Raw genomic sequence first — 22,139 nt, forward strand, 5'->3', positions numbered from 1 at the left:
GTTTAAATTGTTGATGGACCTTTATTTTATTTATTCATTTATATGTGGTGCTGAGAATCAAACCCAGTGCCTCACACATGCTAGGCAAGTACTTTGCCACTGACTAACAACCCCAGCCCTGGGCAGTTAACCTTTGAGAGTCATACAAAGAAAAAGTTACTGGGTTGCATGAACTCTAAGTTCATTTCAGCTGAGAAGTTTCAATTTTGTGAAAGCATATCTCAAGGAAAGAATTTTTTGAGGGTCTCAGAGAAGAAGGAAAGGTCTTTGGGCTTAAGAGCTTAATAAAGGCTGATTAGAGGAAAAGAGATGTCCAATTGGAGGGGGATTAAAGAATATGAAGCTTTCATTCCATTCTTTGATCAGCAGGTATTATCTCTGACAAAGGATTTTACTCTCTACTTACATTCTATCATTTTGCCCAATTTTTATTCTGACTGGTACACATCGATATTGGGAACTTGGTAATAGAGTTGATTTCTGATAGATGAAACTACAATATGTGGTATTCTTGTGTATATCAATGCAGAGGATCCAATTTTGACGTTGAAAAATATATGTATTTACATGGTCATTCCAGAAACCTGAACTTTCTCCAGACTGAAAAATTGTAGTCCGAGTACTTTTTGGACATATTCAATTGAATATCTTTTATTTATTTATTTATTTTTGTGAGGGGATGGGTACCTGGGATTGAACTCAGAGCATTGGATCACTGAGCCACATCCCCAGCCCTATTTTGTACTTTATTTTGATACAGGGTCTCACTGATTTGCTTAGTGCCTCGCTTTTGCTGAGGCTGGCTTTGAACTTTCAGTCCTCCTGCCTCAACCTCCTGAGCTGCTGGGATTGTAGGCATGTGCCACAGCACCTGACTCGATTGAAAGTCTTAAGCACTAAAAAATAAAAAAAAGCGTTCACTTTTGATCTCACAGTCTTCCTTCCTCTGTTCAGAGCAGCTCTTTCTACTTTTCTACTGGCTTATTTCCTACTACAGTAGCATCATTCTCCAGATGCTTAGGCTGAGGTCTTGTTCACTTTTTATTTCTACTGTCTACTATCTTCCATCGATAGTGAGGTCCTATAGTTTCTTCCATTATAAGTCTTATAATTTCCTTCCTTTCAATTCTCATTCAGACCTTCTTTCCCTTAGTCTCTCTTCCAGTTAACCTTGCACACTACTGACAGCTAAATCTTCCTAGACCATATTTCTAATTATAGCTATTTTAGCTCAAAACCACTGATTGACTGCCAATCTGTTTTCATGTATCATACCTGCCATGATAGACTATTTTTTCCAGCAATATACGACCCTTCTTAAAGTCATGCACAATACCCCATCCCCCAGCCACACTAACTTACTTATTCTTCAAACTTGCTATACTTTTGTCCATATTGCTCACTTTGCCAAAAAATACTTTTCCTCCCCTTTTCCATACCCATCAAGGTCAAACTCCTCTGATGGGCCCTCTCCTATTGTAACCTAACATTTTGCAATGACCATAAGATTTAAAGTGTGCCTACCCATTGATCTAGCAGTCTTGTGATAATTTATCCTAGAAAATGTTTACCATATGTATATATGTATGTGCACAAGTATGTTTAATGCAACATTGTTTATTGCAGTATAATATTAGAAACAACTAAAATAGTTACAACTTCGAAAAAATAGATTCACCTATATACTGACAAGGAAAATGGCCATTGAATGTGGACTGTGATTCCATTTTTTAAAAAGCATGTATGTTTGTGTGCATTTGCACCTGTATATAAATGCATACATAAAATCTAAAAATATATGCACAAAAATATTGAATAAGTGGTTATTTGTGTGTGTGTGTGTGTGTGTCGGGATAAAGTTGTGAACGACTTTTTAATGTAATTGGTCCAAAGATGTTAGAATTTTGCTAATATTGGGTGATGTTCACTGATGTTTTTACACTATTCTTTGAGATAATTTGATACACTGTTCTTAGTGATAATTATTTGATAATTTTAAAATAAAAATAAAAACTAGAGAGATGCAGTATTAGATTTTAAATATGTATGTATCAAGTATGCATTGATATTTATTACCAATTTGCATGTCTTCTTGCAAATAAACCTCATTGAATTTAGTCTGTATGTGGTTGCACATAACCAACAAGGAAGTATTTAAGTGGATGACATAATGCTTATATACAATTAAAACTGAGTCACTTTGACCTATTTTGTGTAAATTTTTAAGTGAAGTGAGTTTGATTCATTTTTATGTGCTTATTTTTAATGGAGACCAAAGAGACATAAATGGTATGTTTGTTTTGTGGTGATCTAGGTGAAGCTGACTTTAAACTGAACATCAGTCTGGAGGAAGAAATGACCACGTAATTAAACATTTTTTTCTTACTATTGTTTTGTTAACATTTTCTGTATCAGTCCATTTATAACATCATTCAAAACTTTGCAGTATCATAATGTAAAGTTTTGAGAACAAAACCATTTTTAGAATTCAAGGGGTATGCAGTGTAGAATTTTTGACATTACTTTTTCTTTTTGGTTATACATGACAGTAGAATGTATTTTGATATATTATGCATATGTGGAGTATAACTTCTCATTCTTGTGGTTGTTTTTAAAGAAAAATATTTGCTGCACAAGATGAACTAAAGTTCAAGCTAAACCTAAATTAGAATTATGTATGTACTGGCAAAGACAGAATGCATACACAGGGAAATTAGAAGAGGGCAAAGTAGTCTTTTAAAATATGGTTGAATTAAGAGTTGTTATTTTTAATGAGTTTGTAATTATTTGTTTTTATTTTTCTGAATGTTTTCAATCATGATATGATAGATCAGCCTAAAGGAATTTTTTAAACCCAGCATCTGATTCTAAACAATAAAATAAAATACCCCAAAAGAAATACAGTCACTCTGACCTAACACAGGGAAACTTTTTGTTAATGGTTTATGCATCATGAAGTTTACTCCCCAGAGCAGTTTGTAACAGATATCCAAAGGTATGTAATAGTGAGTCAGAATGATCCTGTGTTATACTCTAAATGATAGGTTTAAGGAAAGTGGAGATAGTTGAGACACTTGATTCTATTTTTAAAAAATGAGAAGCAAATACCTCCAATTATTCCTGTGAAGAAGCATTATTTTTTATATTGGGAAAACTAGAATGCCTTGGTTGTTTAAAATGTGATGTTAAAATACATTACTGACTCTTAAAACATGAGCTCTACTTGTTAAATGGAATTTCGTGTTATCTCTTTCTTCGTGTATCATTAACTTTGATAATAATTAATCCAGAGTTGCCTACTAACTAAAGTTTAGTGTCCTGATTACATATTCTATGATAAATAAACTGCAAACTAGAAGGTAGAGCTTGGGGGGAGGATTTGTCTCGTATGATTCTTGATGGGTTGAACTCAGAATTGTGAACAGTGACATCAGGGAATGTTTATTGCATAGCCATTTTTACAGCTTCTGCATGGCATGCATTTTAATTAGAAGAGAGCAAGTAGAGAGCTTTGAAAAAGTGGGAAAATTGGTATCCTGTATTTCATTTTAGAATGTTTGCCTGTAATCTAAAAATTAATTGCTATTGAAGCCCAAGAGTTGTTTGCTTTTTGAAATGTGAAGACTCAGAGCAAGAAAACATTAATTCAACATTTTTAGATATCAAGCATCTGGTTTTATATGATGCTTATTTTTTTATTGTTGGAGTTTAAACTGGAAGGGCTACTGTTTGGTTCATTAAACATTTTAGGATAGCTCATGATTGCTGCTGCTGATGGCCAGTTGGGTAGATGATACAAAAATACCTTTTATTTTCATTTGTCAGTTAGTATCTAAGCTCTGCTAGACAGACAGACTAAAAGGCCAGGGGACCACTTCCATCTCTTGGTTCCACTTTTTAACAGGTTCTGTGACTTCTATCCATCCTTTAATGTGCAGAGACTACCCCGAGAGGCTCATCAATCAATGCTGATCTAATAAAAGTACATAGGACGATATGATGCTTCTTACCCGAGGCCCCAGCACATGCAGTCTTTCACAATAACTGACATTCTTTCGGTGCTTTTACTATGTGCTAGGCACTGGCCCAGGTGTATTTCACACATTACTGCATTACTATTGTTACCTCCATTTTACCAGTTAGAAAACTGAGTCTCGGAAAGCTTCATAATCAGCTCACTGAGATTACATTGCTGTTAAGTAAAGAGCTAGTGTTTGAGCCAAAGAGGAATCCATCCTTACTCATTCCTCTATATTGACTCAAGCATAGTTGGATGCTGACCATTGATTCTGCTTGTTACAACCCCTTCTTATTTGTTAAGAGTGGAGAAATACCCAGAAAACTGAAAAAGTAAGAGGGGGTGGTCTGCTTGGGAGAGACGCACTGATTAGAAAACAGAGAGTAAGTGCCGTCTTCTTGTTTTTCAGGTATGCCTATTATTATAGTGGAATCGGTGCTGGTGTGCTTGTTGCTGCTTATATTCAGGTTTCATTTTGGTGCATGGCAGCTGGAAGACAAATAAACAAAATTAGAAAACAGTTTTTTCATGCGATAATGAAGCAGGAGATAGGCTGGTTTGACGTGCATGATGTTGGGGAGCTTAACACCCGGCTCACAGAGTAAGTACCTTGTCTTATGCTGCACTCCAACATGGTTCTTATTCTTAATGAAGTGAAATAGATGTCATAAGATCTCTTAGGAGGTGTTGATGTATCACTCAGATGACTAAATTTTTTCTGAGCATCAACCTTGTCTTACACACCTTTTTGTTCCCAGTCCCCTGGCAGGCCATGAGGGGACCTGCATGACTAGCACTGAATAAGGCATTGGACTTGCCAAAATCAAAATATACTCTGAGAATATGCATAAAAGCAGTGTGCAGTACAGCATCAATATCACACCTTCTAGTGCAATTTCCGATCTACTTGAAGTTTCTGCATTGACAATTTCTTAAGTATATCATCTCCATTTCCTGAGGTCATCTGAACTACAGCTTTCTGTTGTTAGTGACAATTTTTTCTACTAGAAACTGACACCCTGACAAATAAAACAAGCAAACACCACAAAGAGTCTAGATGTAAATTAATATACGTAACACTTAACGAAACTGGAAAAAAGTTCTGTGTGTACAATTCTGACATTATTTCTAACACTATCTGTTCTTTTAGTGATGTCTCCAAAATTAACGAAGGAATCGGTGACAAAATTGGAATGTTCTTTCAGTCAATGGCAACATTTCTCGCTGGTTTTATAATAGGATTTATACGTGGTTGGAAGCTAACCCTTGTGATTTTGGCCATCAGCCCTGTTCTCGGACTGTCAGCTGCTATCTGGGCAAAGGTAGGTAAAGACTGCACATCCAGATTTTAAACTGCTCCCCGCAACCCTGTGGAATGTTCTCACCATGATATCCCTGATTCTGAATTTGATACCTGCTCTCAAATCTTCTGTTCACAATGGGCAGGATAAGCTGATCCTGCCTCACTGAGTACTACCCTCGCCAGAACTCCATGATGTTCTTGGCCATGTGATAATTTGGGGAAGACAGAAAAGAGAAGGAAGTAGCTTTTACATCTCATCCTGTGCCTTTATGAAAAATATATGCTGAACTCTAAAGATTTGTGTTCTGTAGTGAACAATGTAGTGAACTCACTCACAATGAACTAACTGTATTGAACAATGTCATATTTAAGTTCAACGAATGACACATGTATCCTACTCAATTAATATTTTCAATTTTAATGATTTTGATGTTGTAGATTTTGCTTACTTAGTAAATTGATATTATAGTTTTTCCATCACTGTGAATGGTTCTATGTTTATACATATTCAGATCCATTGTTAAAAAAATAATTTAAGAAAATAGATACTTTCTAGCCCTAGATACTTGTAGATTCTTAGCTTCCATTTCTCTCTCCTAGTCATGAAAGTAGCAATAGAAGTGGTCCTCCCAACTCTCTATAGTTCTTCCAATGATTTTTATTAAACCAATTTCCCCTTTATGGGTTGGTATGATATTCATTTTACAAACTGATTTGATGTAAGACTATGTATGCAGTAAAGAGATTGACCCATTATATAAATTTTATGTTGTGAAAAAATTGTTGTCTACAAATAATTTAGAGAGGGAGGATGCTACAAATTCATGTATCAAAAAGATAGAAGTAATGAAAGGCCAACCATAGCCAAATCTGACACAGAATAAGTCAGACTGCAAGTATACTTTTCGAAATTTCCCCCTATGGGATAGATGTTGTTTTGTTACTGCAAACCATAATTGTCATTTATTGAGCATCTGTTATGTCAGACAAATCCATGTTATCTTTCTGAAGCATGGGTCTTACCCTACTTTATGGAAGAAGAAATTAAAGTTCTGAGGACTCTGTCAATTTGTTACTCAGAGTAATGAAGAATTTAAATGGTGTTCCTAGTGGTTATCAGTCAGCTAAAACTTTTGGCAAAATCTTCTTGTTCTTAATTGATTTCTTTCTGTTTACTAGACGTTTAGAAGGTTTGCACCTGCAAACTCTTTACATCAATCATTGATTGAAAAGTTCTTAAAATCTGTTAATATCTATTTTACCTAAGTTAGGAAAACAGACCATGATTTAGTATTTTAATAATTACCCATTGCTTCAGATAATATTTAATTAGTAGGAGGAGTCTTAGGCTACTTGCTGGGAACTAAATTATAATCTCCACTCTGAAATAATCTTTTGTTATGATTTTCAAAACATTTCTTTAAGTGTCTGATTGTTAACCACATTAAAAAAATAAATGTGTACTAATTTGAGAAGCCTGTTGGTCCCTGTGAGCAGGAGGCTCTCCTTTCCAACTGAGAGACACTGTAGCAAAAGGCAAGAACAGGAAGGGCCCCAGTTCCAGCAAACAGCTTGGTCTGAGAATTGCCTTTGTAGCTGTGTGCCCAAGACACTCTTCCCCTATCCAGAGATACTGGGGTACCTGGAGAGCAGAAGTAGGGGAAACTACCACCCTCTTCCCCTACCAAGAGATATTGCACTTCTTATCTGAAGACACCACTTTCACTTCCTCAGAAAGCAGAAACAGGAGCCAATAAAGGCTCCAGCATCTCCATATAAGCCAAGCTGACCACAGAACTACAAAAACTCTGAATATTAAACATCCATTGAAGCTACATATCACGAACATAGGCCGAAAATACCATGCAAAACCTAAAGAAGGTGACTGCCTGCTAAACTCTGAGACTTAAATAGACATCAGAATCTCTTAAGATAATAGAAAAAAATGTCCAGGATTCAGTAGAAAGTCACCTGTCATACCAGGAACCAAGGGTTTCACAAATTGAATGATGAGAAGGCAAAACTGAAAAGAATTAATTGGCCCCAATCCTGAGATAAGGAGATAGTGGAATAATCTGACAACAATTTTAAAACAGCTATCATAAAAATGCCTCACTAATTAACTACAATTTCTTTGAAGCAAAAAAAAATCTAGCCTCCAAATGGAAGTGATTAAGAAGATCAAAATGAATTTAGAGAACCGATAGATACAACTGGAATGAGAATCTTGCTGATGGCTGGAGGAAGTAGGTCCCTGGGAGCATGCCCTTGGGGATTATTTCTTGTCCCAGGCTCCTCACTTTCTCTCTGCTCCCAGGTTGCTGTGAGCTGAGCAGCTCTCCTCTACCTTACTCTTCACACATGATGTCCTGCTTCATCTTGAGCAAACGACTCACCAACCATGGATTGAAACTCTGAAACCATGAGTTAAAATAAACTTCCTCATCTTAAAAAAAAAAAAAAAAGAAAGAAAGAAAGAAAGAAAAAGAATCATGCTGAGTGGGTTTAATCTATGTAAATGGGAATGACAGAACTGAATCAGGGAACTGGATATGGAATAATAGAATTCATCCAATCTGAAATAGAGAAAATGAAAACAACTTCAGCGACCCACGGGATCATAACAAAAGATCCAGAGTTCATGTTATCATCAGAGTTCCAAAAGAAGAGAAGAAAGAGAATGGAACTAAGGTATATCTGAAGAAGTCATGGCTAAAAACTTCCCATTTTTGGTAAAAGACAAACCATCAGTTGCAAGAAACTGAGCTGACCCCAAATAGGTTAAATCCAAAGAAATTCATGCCAGGGAACAAACTACTGAAAAACAGACAAAAAAATCTGGAAATAAACCAGAGAGAAATAACACATTACCTATTGGGGAAAACTTACTTGAATGACAACATATTTCTCCTCTGAAGACATGAATTCCAGAAGGAAGCTACACAATATTTTTTAAGTATTCAAAACCAAGAACAGAAAAACTATGAAGCATAAATATTAGATCTGGTAAGACTATCCTCCAGGAATGACCAGAATGTAAAATCAGTAAGAACAGTTTGAGATAAAAGAAAACTGGAAAATACTTTCACCAGTATACCTTTTGTTGAAAACTAGCTAAGTGACGTTCTTCAAACAGAAAGGAAATGATAGGAGAAGGGATATTGGAGCATTAGCAAGAGATGAGGAACAACAAAAAGAGCTGAAGTATGGATATATATAGTTGACTTTACTTTTCCCCAAGAGATTTATCAATCCTATTGATGGTTGAAGCCAAAAATTGTAAGTGGTAAAATGTTACTAGTAGACTCTTACAAGTCACGTATGAATTTTGATAAAAGTCCTTAGCACCATCTTAGCAAACCAAATCCAGCAATGTATAAAAATAATTTTTCATTATAAACAAGTGGGATTTATTGCAGCTATGTAATGCTGGTTTAATGTTTGAAAATCAACCTGTGTAAGCTACCATAGCAACAAACTAAAGAAGAAAAAAACACGATCATATAAATTGACACAGAAAAAAACATCTGGTGAAATTCAACACCCAGTGATGATAACTTTCAGCAAGTTAAGAATAGAAGAATGTTACTTCAAAAATGTAAAGATTATCTACAAAACCCCTCACTAATATCATGCTTAATGATGGAAGAGTACCTTCCTCCTAAGATCAGGAATAAGTCAAGAAGTCTACTCTCACCATTCTTTTTCAGCAAAGTGCTAGAACTTCTAAGTTAATGCATATAGTTAATGCATCTAGTTAAAAATATAACACCTTATACTATCATTAATTAAAATTTAAAACTTAGCCACTTAAGTATATAGGTTCTGTGTGCTAAAAATTATTCCATGCTGTTAAGAAAAATCAAAGACCAAAATGGAGGGACATTGTGTGTTCCAGCAATTAGAAGATAACACTTAAAGAAGTCAGTTCTTTCCAAACTGACTTGTAAGTTTAAGACAGTTCCTATAAAAATTCAGTGAGGCTTTTTGTAGACATAAATAAGCAAGTATATTCTAAAAATATATATGGAAAAACATAGATCAGAGAGCTAAAGCAATTGTGGGGGGAAAAGGAGTTCACTTGGCTTACTGAATAGTCAGTCATCAAGACAATGTGGTATTGGTGGAGGAATGGACATATCGATCAATGAAAGAATAGAGAGCTCAGAAATAATTATACACATGTGCCCAACTGATTTTTGATGCAGGTGCAAAAGGATTTAACAGAGGAAGGGACAGTCCTTCCAACAATAGTGCTTGAGGCAAAATAGCAACAGCCTCAACCTAAACTTTGTATTTCATAGGAAAGTTAACTCAAAATGGATCACAGATTTAAATGTAAAATCTAAAGCTATAAAACTTAGGAAAAACATAGGGAAAAATATTTGGGATCTAGGATGGAACAGAGTTCTTAGACTTGACACCAAAAGCATAATCCCCACTTGGAAAAAAAAAATGATAAATTTTACTTCACCAAAATTAAGCTTTTACTCTGTGGAAGCCCATATGAAGAGAATGAAAGAAAAGCTACAGACCAGGAAAGAATTATATGCAAACCACATATCTGACAAATAGCTACTATCTAGAGTATAAAGAATTCTCAACACCCAATTAAAAAAAATACAATTAGGCAAAGAGCAAAAGACATGAACAGATATTTCAGGAAAGGGTCTGTACCTTAAGTGTACTAAACATGCACTCTACCATTGAGTGAGATCCCCTGAGTTTGGTCCTTGGCCCTGAAAAACAACAACAACAAATTAAAACAGAAATCATTAGGCTTTGGAGAGGGGTGAGTTAGTGATACTTTATATAGTTTATATGGTTAGTTAGAATAATGGAACTGTCGCCTATTTTTTTTATATTGGAAGAATAGTAGAAGTTAGTTTTTAATATTCTTGAGAATAGGTTTGAGAGTTTTGTTCTTTTGACAGATATGATCTATTGAAAAGACATTTAATAAAGATTCTATCATGTTCTTGTCTGATTGTAATTATGAAAGGTCACAGAAGGAGAAAGGAATTCATTATGGTACTTGATTATTCATAGTAAATTAAAAGAGCTTATTTTAAAACTCCTAATTCAGAAATATTTCTTGGAACCCTTCTGTTCTTAGCTGTCTCAGTCGTGGCAGTACGAGGCTTCAAGGGGAGCAGAGAAGAATTGCTGAAGCATATCGTATGAGCCTCCTCTATTCTGCAGACCTGTTTGCTCAGGGATGGCTCTGACTACCCTAACTGTGCTGTGAATGATTCAGAGAAGGGTGATGGGGCAGCCCTGGGAGGAGGACTTTGCAGTCAGGAAGGTCTAGTGAATTCATGGGATATTATTTGGGTAAAAGAAGACAGGTACCTGCATCATGACATCTGCATACAGATGTCATTTGCCTTCATCTACCCATTCCTGTGTCTGTCAAAGCAGTGTTTACTTTCACACACAGGAAAGGAAAAAGTACACTGTTTAAAATCAACACAACTTTGATCTTTTCATGCCAAGAAGGAATAGACTGGTATTACTTATATAAATGAGCTCACAAATGCCCGTGAATTACCTATTGAAAGAGTATAGTACTGTTTAATCAGAATTTAATTATAAATTGGTTAGATGGTTGACCACTTCCGCAATCCTGGTGTAAGCAGTAATTTTGGTCCTTTGCCCATATGAATTGATCCAGGCTTCATAATAGTTCATGTTAGTGGCTGGTTTCAGAGAGAGATTCATTCCAGTGGTTAGGCTTTGAACCTAATGGACTCAGGCTTAAATCCTGGATATTCTACTTATTAGCAAATTAATTAACCTCTCATGTTTCCACTTCCTTATATGTGAAGTAGGGAAAATAATACTTATTTCACTGTGCAACTGAGATGAATAAATAAGATCTTGTCCCTGTAAGGTACTCAATAATGTTCTGTTTACAGAATAAACGCTTATAAACCAGACAGAAGGATCAAAGAGCTTCCAGGAAATAAAGACCTTCCTAGTGGCTGAATGAATTGTTTTTTACCAGCAGAGGAAACTCTGTACTTACCCTGGATTTTGAAACCTTCCTGAAGCCCTTGGTCCCCTACGTTCCTCTAACCTCCTGAAACTTAGCACTTCTGAACCAGAGTACCAATAACAGTTGCTTTAAACATACCATATTTCCTTGATATTTGTTTTCTACATTTTATTGTGATTATAGTATGGTATATATTTTCTGAAATTTAATATTGCCCAAAAGTTCTAGTTATACTTATTTAGATGAGGTTTTCAGTGGGAAAATAAAATTTCTAATTAATCTAATTTATTAAAGACCATCACAGTCCATAGAGATTTTGAGGTAATTTACTGAGTGAATAGGTTTACTAAAAATGCAAAATCATGACCATAGGCAAAAGAAAGATTGTGTTCTTTACATGCATTAATGTACAAACAGCATTTGTATATGTCTGTTTATTTTTACTTTGCAAAAGATAAAGGTAACTTGTTAAAAATTTTTAAAGTATCTGAAATTGCATTTTTAAACAGATATTATCATCATTTACTGATAAAGAACTCTTGGCATATGCAAAGGCTGGAGCAGTAGCTGAAGAAGTCTTAGCAGCCATTAGAACTGTGATTGCATTTGGAGGACAAAAGAAAGAACTTGAAAGGTTTGAGTTACTTTTTAAAGTTGCTGGAAATGTTAAAATTCTGTGTCATCTCATATACCTTTCAGGTTGACAGTGTTAATTATAAGAGTTTTTTCTAATATAAGTGTATTTCCTTAAATAACTTAATGAATACATTATAGCATTACTAATATTCTGGAGAAGTTGCAATTCTAGTTGTAGTCTTCTTATATCTGCTAATTCAAAGAATTTTCTATAGTTTTATAGATGGGCAGGGACATAAAAATAATTTACTAAGGCTGAAATGTGTCTTATATCTCTGTTGATTTTTTTTTTGTCTATCAAGCTAATGCTTGATTCTCTAAGATTTAATATTTCCCATACAGTCTATAGGTACATTTTAATCTGTGGTTCATTCCCCTTTTTATCCAAGATTCTACTTAGTTGGATGTACTCCATAATGTAGAAGATAAAAATGTAACCAAAAACCAAATTTGTACAAAAGCTCACAATCTTTTTTATTATGTGCTATTTACTGTTGTCCTTGTGACTGTTCTTTTATTAGCTTTCTGAGAGTTTTATATTTATAATGTTAATCAGATTCACTGATTTCTGAGCAGCAACAGACTTTTTAAAAATTTAATAGATATTATGATAATATTCTGATGTAACCTTTTAATGTTATTTTTACACACATACTAAATATATTATTTTATAGATATATGTTGTGTGTTAAAGCCATAAAGATAATTTTTAAAGTCAAAACAATGGTTACCTCTGGGGAAGAAGTGACATTGTATAATAAGAGTAAGACACATGGCTCACGGTTCTCTATGACTCTGGAAATGTTCTGTTTCTTGACCTCAGATATGATTACATGTGTAGTCACTATAGAATTATTTTTTATACTGCACACGTTTGTTTATATGATGTATTTCATACCCACTAAGATAATTTGTGATAGCTAAGTGTCAAAGTTCAAAAGAAAATAATATATGTGTTCTGTTTTGATTTTTGCTAAGGTTTTTGCTTTTGATTTCAAATGTGTCTAATTAATAAAATGGGAAGTCTTGCTTAATGACAGACCAACATCCCATCAAATAAAGCCCGTACTCTCCTGGAGCTTAAATTATGACAGTAGGAGGGGAAGGGCACAGGTTACAAATGAGCAAGTATCTACTATACCAATTGGAGAAAATATTATTTAGGGAAATAATGAGAGAGTCAGAGGGGGTAGTATTTAGAGAGATATAGATTTCTAAAAAGTGGTCTGAAAAAAATTGAACAGTGTGCTGATGAGGATGAAGAGGGCAGATTTCAGTATGGTGCCTGGGAAGGCCTCTGTGAGGAGGTTTTATATAGACTGAAACCTGCAGGATAAGAAAAAGCCACCCATGGTGGGAATAGGGATGGATGGGTTGGAAGACTAATCTCCCAAATCTCCTGAGGTGCCAAAGACTTTCTGAACTTTCTGTGTTCTAGGAAATATTGTAAGACTTGTGTGACTATAGTTCAGATAAGTGAGGGAAGTTTGAGGTGGGCAGGGGCCAGAATGTGGGGACTTGTAGGCCACAGAGAAGAGCTGGGACCTTATTCTATGGGCCTGGGGAAGTGGCTGAGGGTATTAAACAGAGGAATAACCATCCATGTTATTTTGAAATCATTTCTCTGCCTGTAAAAGGCCTGGGGAATGGGTGAGAGCAGTCAGAGGATGGGATCACCGAGACCAGTGAGAGGGATTATTGGAGCCTGATCTAGAGTGGAGACAGGAGTGATGGGTACCTAGATTTGAGATTTAATTTGAAAGTAGAATGGATATTCCTTCAGTTTCTTTCCAGTTCTTCTTGCCTTTGTGTCTCTCTCCACATGGACTAGCAATCAAATTTTGGTCTTTCTCTTCATAATAGCAGGTGCAGGAGGAAATTAACTGCCTTAGAATGAAAAATTAATCATAATCGTAAATGAATATAATAGAATCATTTTGTTCTCCTTAATTTAAGAATATTTTTCTCTTTTATGTGTGCTTTGCAAATATATTTGTCTATTAGTATTATTTTCTATTTGCTTAACCAAAATAATTCCTCCTTTTAAGTAGTTACTTGCATCGTTGACAAATATTTTCATAATAGTTAAGAAGATTTTCTAAATACTAATGTTTTGTTATATTACTTCAGTTCATTTTAGGAACTTCTACTTTATCATTCCTATACTAAAGCTTTTAATGAATAAATGATATTAAAGTCTGATTTTATATTGACTGACTTCTTATTGAAAAACTAACCAAAGAACCTATGTAAAAAGAATATTGTTTATGTCTGCTCCCTCTTCTACCCCCTTATCTTCATTTATTTTTTATCGTATCTAAATTATTTTCTTCCTGTCGTTGCTTCTTTGTGTAAATGTTTCCTCTGGCTGCATAGGACAACAGCAAATCAGTGAAATGGTTTCTACATTAGTCTTGGTAAGCAAGAATGGAAATAGATGGTAAAGTGTGAGTCATAAACATTAAACATCCTTAATGTAATCGTGTGTAATTTATGCCAAAGTAGTACCTTATATCTCAGTTCAATTCCTAAAGTGGGAGATAAACACACATCTGCAGAAGCATGTTGTAACTGGCAAGTTAAGGATTTGCATATTTTAGCACTATAAAGTTCCATTTAAATTTGGTCTTTTGTGTACATGATCATCATATAAGTTTCATTTATCATGCTTTTGTAGTGATAAAGTAACTAGATTAAAAAAAAAAAAAGTAGTCACAAAGGCCAGAAAGGAGATGATAGAGTATGTGAGTCATAAACATTACATTTCCTTAATGTAATCATGTGTAATTTATGCCAGATGGCACTTTGTACTTCAGCTCAACTCCTAAAGCAGGAGATACATACACACTTGTGTGTGCTACACACCTCCAGTGCCCCCAGCCTAAGGAAACATGTTATACTGGCAAGTTGAGGATTTGTGTATTTTATGACTATAAAGTTGCATTTAAATCTGGTCTTCAGTGGACATGATTGTCATATGAATTTCATTTGGCATGCTTTTGTATTTGTGATAAAGTAGCTAGTCACAAAGGCCAGAAAGAATGCATGCTCTTATTAGTCAGGAGTTAAACTCTGCTGTACTAATGAAATTGATGTACTAATGACATGAATTCTTCAAAGAAAATATAACACTCTGTGTAACATTCAGATACTAGTGTATTTAATGGACCAAAGTCTCCCAAATCTGAATTCTGTGTGCCATTAAGTTCCTTCATTTCAATAATCATGAGCTCCTTTCTGCAAGGCAGTACTCGGTTCTGATGGGAGTTCTGACAAAGAGGATAAAGACAGATAAGGCTCAATTATCATCTGTCCTATTTCTCTAATTTTACCTTGTTTCTATATTGGTAAAGTTTTCTCTTTTACTTTAGCTCTTACTCCTACTAGCTTATCTCCCATCTGCCTTTTTAAAGCAATCTTCATATGTTTCTTTCAAATGAAGGTGAAGTTATAGGTACCATCTCCTTTCACATTGACCTCAAAAATTGTCCACTCTTCTAAACTTTAAAAGTACTTGAAAACCTTTGAAACCAATAGAACTGGAGAAAGAAAATGTTTCACCAGACTCCAACATTTTTGATTGTTGTTTATGTTTGCTTGCTTGTTTTGTGTGTATTTCCTTATATTTGCTCTAAGAACGCTCGATGGGAATTCTCCCAGACTTTGTGCTGTGCATGGGTAACAGGCTATCAAGTGCCGAAATTTTTATTTTTCTTAGCCCTTACAGCTTGAAGGCCTTGTGTAGCCCAAGCCATTTACCCTAACAGCAGGGAGCCATAATGACAAATGTTGAGGATACATAGGTAATGTGTAGAAAGAGTAAAAGAAGGGGACACGGATAAGTGCTGGTGGACTATTATATATTTTTAAGCCTCAATAATTTTTTTAGGTAGTGAGTTTTAAAATAGACTTCTATGGAAACAAGATAAATTGTATGACTTAAATGTAAAAATATTACATAGCAATTTAGAGCACTCAAAATGCTGTCACACATGTAATCTCAGTTGGTCCTTCCAAAAGTCCCAGCGGGAGGCAGGCTAGGGAGCAAACTGTCTCCAAGGCTTCCTTAAGGGTTGGAAATTTAAATGACTTTCTTGTGTTTAGTGCTTTCCAGCACTATTTTAATAATTAATGGAAGAGGCATGCAGATTCTGAAGGGAAGACAACATTTTTCATAGCTTCTATTTTGTCTTGTGTATGAAACAATACATGTTCTAGATACATGCTAAATAATGCTTCACTTATTTCACTATTGCTAAAACCAGAGAAGGAACTTTTAGAATACTCTCCCACAAAATAAGTTAGTCCCTGTGAATCTTGTTTTCCTCTTCTACAAGAAGAGAATAAAATAGTAATAGCATTGTACAGTCAATGTATGGGCAAAAGGAAAATGCATGTATATCACTTGGATGAGCATATTCTAGCTACTCAATCACCATCATACTACATTTATATATTGTCATAAGATTTATGAGTATATGTGATGATTTTTGTTCTTTCTCCAAGGTACAATAAAAATTTAGAAGAAGCTAAAAGAATTGGAATAAAGAAGGCTATCACAGCCAACATTTCTATTGGTGCTGCTTTTTTGTTGATCTATGCATCATATGCACTGGCGTTCTGGTATGGAACCTCCTTGGTCCTTTCAAATGAGTATTCTATTGGACAAGTACTCACTGTAAGTTATATATGAGTCATAAAAGAAATTAGTCACTGTTAAAAATGCTAATAAAACCAAGAGGCATTATCTTGACTTTAAAAGAATATTGACTATTCCAAAAAGATAGGTATTACTAGGTTAAAGTGGAAGGGCAGTTAGATATATTCAGCAAGCAATTTTGGTCTATTTTGCAAATTGCTTGCCTAGTTCCTCCCATAACCTAATCAATCTTTTTAGCATTTCTTTGTACCGAAATTAATACTAAGCACTTTTATTTTCCAATTTACTATTCACATTAACAGATGACAGAATACATAATTTACTTTCAAATTACTTTGAATGGCAACTAATCTGCCTCACAAATTGTTGATAATATAACTTGTTAGTAACTCTTTCTAAAAGAAAATTCTCTTGGGAAGCTTCCTGCAATATAGAGCTTTGTACAAGAACAGATGACTTGACATTTGATATTATCTTCTTTCATTTAAAGACAGTGAAATAATTGGCAAACCAAGTTCAGTCCAGTATCTTGTAGGGAGGCTTACTTAGTTTCTTTTTCTTGGGCCAAGCACAAGTATATTGGGTGAACAAGAAACTGTATTTCCTTGAGTCCCTGTAAATAGTTCCTTTTCTCAGGATTCACATTTGTAATATGAATGTAATAATTTCCTCTTGGTTTTTTCAGACTGTTTTGTCATCCGTCATTTGTGATTAGCAATGGCTTTTACTAAAAAGATTTTTTTTTTAGGGTGGTGATGCTGTGGGTTAGGGTAAGTTGTAGTAAGAGATGTGTGTCACATAATTATAATATATATATAAGCAATTTATTTCATTTTATTTTTGTGGTGCTGGGGAATTGAACCCAGGGCCTAATTGATCCTAGGGCCTAATTGATCCTAGGCAAGGGCTTCTACCACTGAGCTGCATACACCCCCAGTCCTAGATGAGCACCTTTAAATCCAGTATTCACTGAACCCAAATCTGCTTCACTATTGGAGTCATTTGGAATAGTGACTTCAGGCTTTGATATCAGACCAACATGTTTCTAATTCTAGCTGTGCCATACTAGCTAAATGACTAGGGCAGCCATCTAAACTTTTCAAGTCTCTGCCAAATATACATGATAGAAAGAGTATGCCTTTTCAGCATTGTAATGAGGACTAATTGAAGTAATAAATATAGAATTGCTTAGCAAAGTTCTTTCTGTATGAGTTATTGGACAATATAAGTCTGGTATGATTTAGAAAGAAATAGTGACATTTACTTCTCTTCAACTTCTATTAGAAATAAAGTTGAATGAGTCTTTCCTAATAAGAAACTAATTTGAGCAAAACAGAAAACAAAAGCCTGTCTATCACACTTCAGAGAGAATGGTCTGGTGGTGAGTGTGGGGAAGACTTAGCCTGATAAATAATCAAGCCTTAGGTGTGTGTTTTATAATTTATAAAATATTTTCATGAGCTACAACATATAGAAAGAACAGTCTTTCCTATTTTTACAAGAAATTGAATTTCAGGGATTATAAGAGAATGTCCTAAAGACATATAGTCATTAGTACTTATTTAGAATTTGGACTTGGGTCTTCAGACTCATCTTCTGGTGTTTGTCTCCATTTTACCCTCTTAGTGGTCTAAATAAAAATATTTAGCCATTGAAGAAATATAAAAAATGTTCTATTATAATATTGAATTGGAATTACATTGTTCTTTCACTAGAAACAGACTAACTCTGCATTCTAAACATTTTTAAAATTTATTTTTAATCATTGGATCATAACTATTACTTTTATGGACTATAATGTTTCAATATATGGATATGATGTACTGATTAAATCAAGCCAATTAACATTTATTGCCTCATCTACTTGACATTTTTTTGTGGTGGTGATATATTTGTAATTTACTCTCTGTATAAACTTTTAAAATACTTTTAATACTCAGTATTCTTGTGTTGCCTTCCCCTTTTAAAATGGAATTAGCTATGTTGGAAAGAAAAGGAAGTATGAAAATAATTGTGATCATACACTAAGTAACTTAATGTTTTTCCTCCCCATTCCTTAGGTCTTCTTTTCTGTGTTAATTGGGGCTTTCAGTGTTGGACAGGCATCTCCCAACATTGAAGCATTTGCAAATGCAAGAGGAGCTGCTTATGAAGTCTTTAAGATAATTGATAATGTAAGTCTGGACTGGCGATTTATCCATCTACCTCAGAGATTTTTCTGGTTAGGAGTCACTTTCATTCTCACTTTTCTAGCTCTCCACGAAGGGTCACTAACAAGAAGTTACTGTAACCCACTAATGTAAAATTTTTTTCTGTTTAGAAGCCAAGCATTGACAGCTTCTCAATGAATGGGCACAAACCAGACAATATTAAGGGAAATTTGGAATTCAAAAATGTTCACTTCACTTATCCATCTCGAAAAGAAGTTAAGGTATGGTGGTGATAAATGATAAATCAATGATTGAATAACCTGTTGGGTGAAGAGCTTGTTACTTTCCTTAAGAAATCATAAAAAAAGAAAAATCCATGCATATTTTTAAACCTAGTATTGAGTTGACTGACAGTTTATAGATCCCATATCTGTATATGTGAATTGCCTTTAAGTTTATTTTTCACTTGTCTTGGTAGATCTTGAAGGGCCTTAACCTGAAGGTGCAGAGTGGGCAGACGGTAGCCCTGGTTGGGAACAGTGGCTGTGGGAAAAGCACGACGGTCCAGCTGCTGCAGAGGCTCTATGACCCCACCGAGGGCGTGGTGAGCTAGATGTTATTTCCATTACAGATCACTCTAATGTTGTGATTTCCACTACAAGTATTTGAGAATCACACTTATTTTTTATTTCAGATCAGTATTGACGGGCAGGACATTAGGACCATAAATGTTAGGTATCTGCGGGAAATCATCGGTGTGGTGAGTCAGGAACCTGTGTTGTTTGCCACCACAATAGCAGAAAACATTCGCTATGGTCGTGAAAATGTCACCATGGAGGAGATTGAGAAAGCCGTCAAGGAAGCCAATGCCTATGACTTTATCATGAAACTGCCTCTTGTGAGTTACCCTGACCTTCATTGTTCCAGAGGTGCAAAGAATAGAAGAACTCTAGCCAAAAGAGTTCATAGGAAGTTAGGAAACTACTGTATATGGGGAAAACCTTCTTACAAGGAAAATTGAGATTTTTTTGAGTTGTTAAGCTCTAGTAGTATCAACTAGTGGTAGGTATGTTTTTTAAAACTAGGGTTGGTTATTGCTAAGTTCTACAGAACTGGACCCTATTGCCTGTGAGGCTTGGGTTCATGGGATTACTCTTGGATTTATAGTGATTTAACACATGAGCAACCTTATTCTTTTGCTAACTCCTCCCATATATTTTCTGTTGTAGAAATTTGACACCCTGGTTGGAGAAAGGGGCGCCCAGCTGAGCGGGGGCCAGAAACAGAGAATCGCCATTGCACGTGCTCTGGTGCGCAACCCCAAGATCCTCCTGCTGGATGAGGCCACGTCAGCCTTGGACACAGAAAGTGAAGCAGTGGTCCAGGTGGCTCTGGATAAGGTCTGTGAGCCCTGGTTCAAACCAGCTGATTTATGAGTGTAACACCCCACTTTTAATTCTTCTTAATATTGGCCTTTATTTACATTTGTATTTATTATAACTAAATACCATTTTAAGCCATTTTCAGTTGACTTTATATTTACTGAAGTCAGAGATGATCGTCTATAGCCTTGATGGTTTTATAATGTCCAAAACACTGGTGTTCCATAAATATAAATTGAATGAATGATTTTTTTTAACATGCAAGTGTGAATGTATTCAAACACCAAATTTCTCCCTCTTTAGGCCAGAGAAGGCCGGACCACCATTGTTATAGCTCACCGTTTGTCCACAGTTCGTAATGCTGATGTCATTGCTGGTTTTGATGATGGAGTCATCGTGGAGAAAGGAAATCATGATGAACTCATGAAAGAGAAAGGTGTTTATTTCAAACTTGTCACAATGCAGGTATGATATAACTCTAGAACTTTCTTAAATTATGTCAATGATAAACTAATGTTGCTGTAAGCAAAGCTACAAGTATTATTTGATTTGATTCTCTTGAAAAGTAGAAAAAAGTACTGGAGGATTCAGGACCAGACCAGTGTTTTAAATATTTATTTTTTTCTTAAAAAGAGAGGAACTAAAGAATAAATAAAGAAAAGCTTAAAAGGGTTTAAAGGTGTGCTATTCACCATAATAATCACTAGCCATATATGATTGAACATTTAAATGGTGATTAATCTGATCTGAAATGTTTGTAGAAAATGCACATCAGATTCTGAAAGCTTAGTACAAAACAAAAAAAGAATCGCAAAATATTTTGTATTGATTACGTGTTGAAATGATAATATCAGATATGAATATCTTGGATTATTAGGTTAAATAAAATCAAATTGAATTTTACCTCTTTCATTTCACATTTTAAAAATATATCTACTAGAAATTTTTAAACGAGCAATATGGCTTATACCATATTTCTATTGACTGGTCCAAAGCAAACTTGATTGAGCCAAATTTCCACAGAAAGGAGATGACCAGATAAGATTCATGGAAGGGATGTCATATTATTTCAGTATATTCACTGGAAATCTTTATTTAGTAGTTTTTATTTTTCCATATATTACACGAAAAGGAACAGCAGTTTAACTTCATCCATTCCTGAAATTACTTGAAGCAAATTATCATTTTCCCTGGTATCTGATGTTCATTGGTTAACTAAAGCTAACCAACTTATGCATGTTTCTTATTAATTTTAGACAGGAGGAAATGAAATTGAATTAGAAAATGAAGTTTGTGAATCCAAAAATGACATTGATGCCTTCGATATGTCTTCAAAAGATTCAGGATCCAGTCTCATAAGAAGAAGATCAACTCGTATGAGTGTCCACGGACCACAAGGACAAGACAGAAAGCTTAGTACAAAAGAGACCTTGGTAGGGAGGAGGATGCAGAGTTTTATGTGTAAAATCTACCCCCCTATGACTCTCTTTATATTAGTCTTTTTTTTTTTTTTTTTTTTTTGTCACTGGGACAAAATACCTAAGAGAAATAACTTAGAGGACAAAATATTTGTTTTGGATCATGTTTTCAGAGGTTTCAGTCTTTGGCCAGCTGGCTCCATTGCTTTTTTGTCTTATAATGATACAGAAACATCTTGGAAGGGTGGGGCAGAGGAAAGCTATTTAACCTCATGGGTTCAGAGGGACACAATACAGCCTTCCAAGGCATACCCTTGTTGACCTATTTTCTCCAACTAGGCCCCACCTCCTATAGTTTCTACTACCTCTCAATGATGCCATCAAATTATTAATCCACCAATAGTTTCATCTACTGATGAGGTCAGAGCCCTCATAATCTAATCACTTTCCAGAAATGCACTTCTGAACACTGCTGCATTATCAGGGACCAAGCCTTTAACACATGAGCTTTTGGGGAAATTTCAGATACAAATAATAACGCTCCTAGTTGGGTGGGCCAGGGCTGGGATAGAAG

General features: G+C 35.0%; 1 protein-coding gene across 3 annotated transcripts in view; it reads left to right on the top strand.

The window, feature by feature from the left end:
- Nucleotides 1-22,139, top strand: part of ABCB1 (ATP binding cassette subfamily B member 1) — a 172,875-nt gene that overhangs the window by 119,505 nt on the left and 31,231 nt on the right. For all 3 annotated transcript variants that reach the window (XM_079151660.1, XM_079151661.1, XM_079151659.1), the window contains exons 5-16: nt 2,315-2,363; nt 4,428-4,619; nt 5,169-5,340; nt 11,829-11,953; nt 16,462-16,633; nt 18,676-18,789; nt 18,936-19,046; nt 19,244-19,369; nt 19,460-19,663; nt 19,995-20,165; nt 20,451-20,612; nt 21,404-21,580. In XM_079151660.1, the coding sequence (XP_079007786.1) occupies nt 2,315-2,363; nt 4,428-4,619; nt 5,169-5,340; nt 11,829-11,953; nt 16,462-16,633; nt 18,676-18,789; nt 18,936-19,046; nt 19,244-19,369; nt 19,460-19,663; nt 19,995-20,165; nt 20,451-20,612; nt 21,404-21,580 (1,775 nt within the window). The remainder of the gene's footprint in view (nt 1-2,314; nt 2,364-4,427; nt 4,620-5,168; nt 5,341-11,828; nt 11,954-16,461; nt 16,634-18,675; nt 18,790-18,935; nt 19,047-19,243; nt 19,370-19,459; nt 19,664-19,994; nt 20,166-20,450; nt 20,613-21,403; nt 21,581-22,139) is intronic.

This window comes from Sciurus vulgaris (genome assembly GCF_902686455.1).
Source record: "Sciurus vulgaris genome assembly, chromosome: 8".
Lineage (NCBI taxonomy): Eukaryota > Metazoa > Chordata > Mammalia > Rodentia > Sciuridae > Sciurus > Sciurus vulgaris.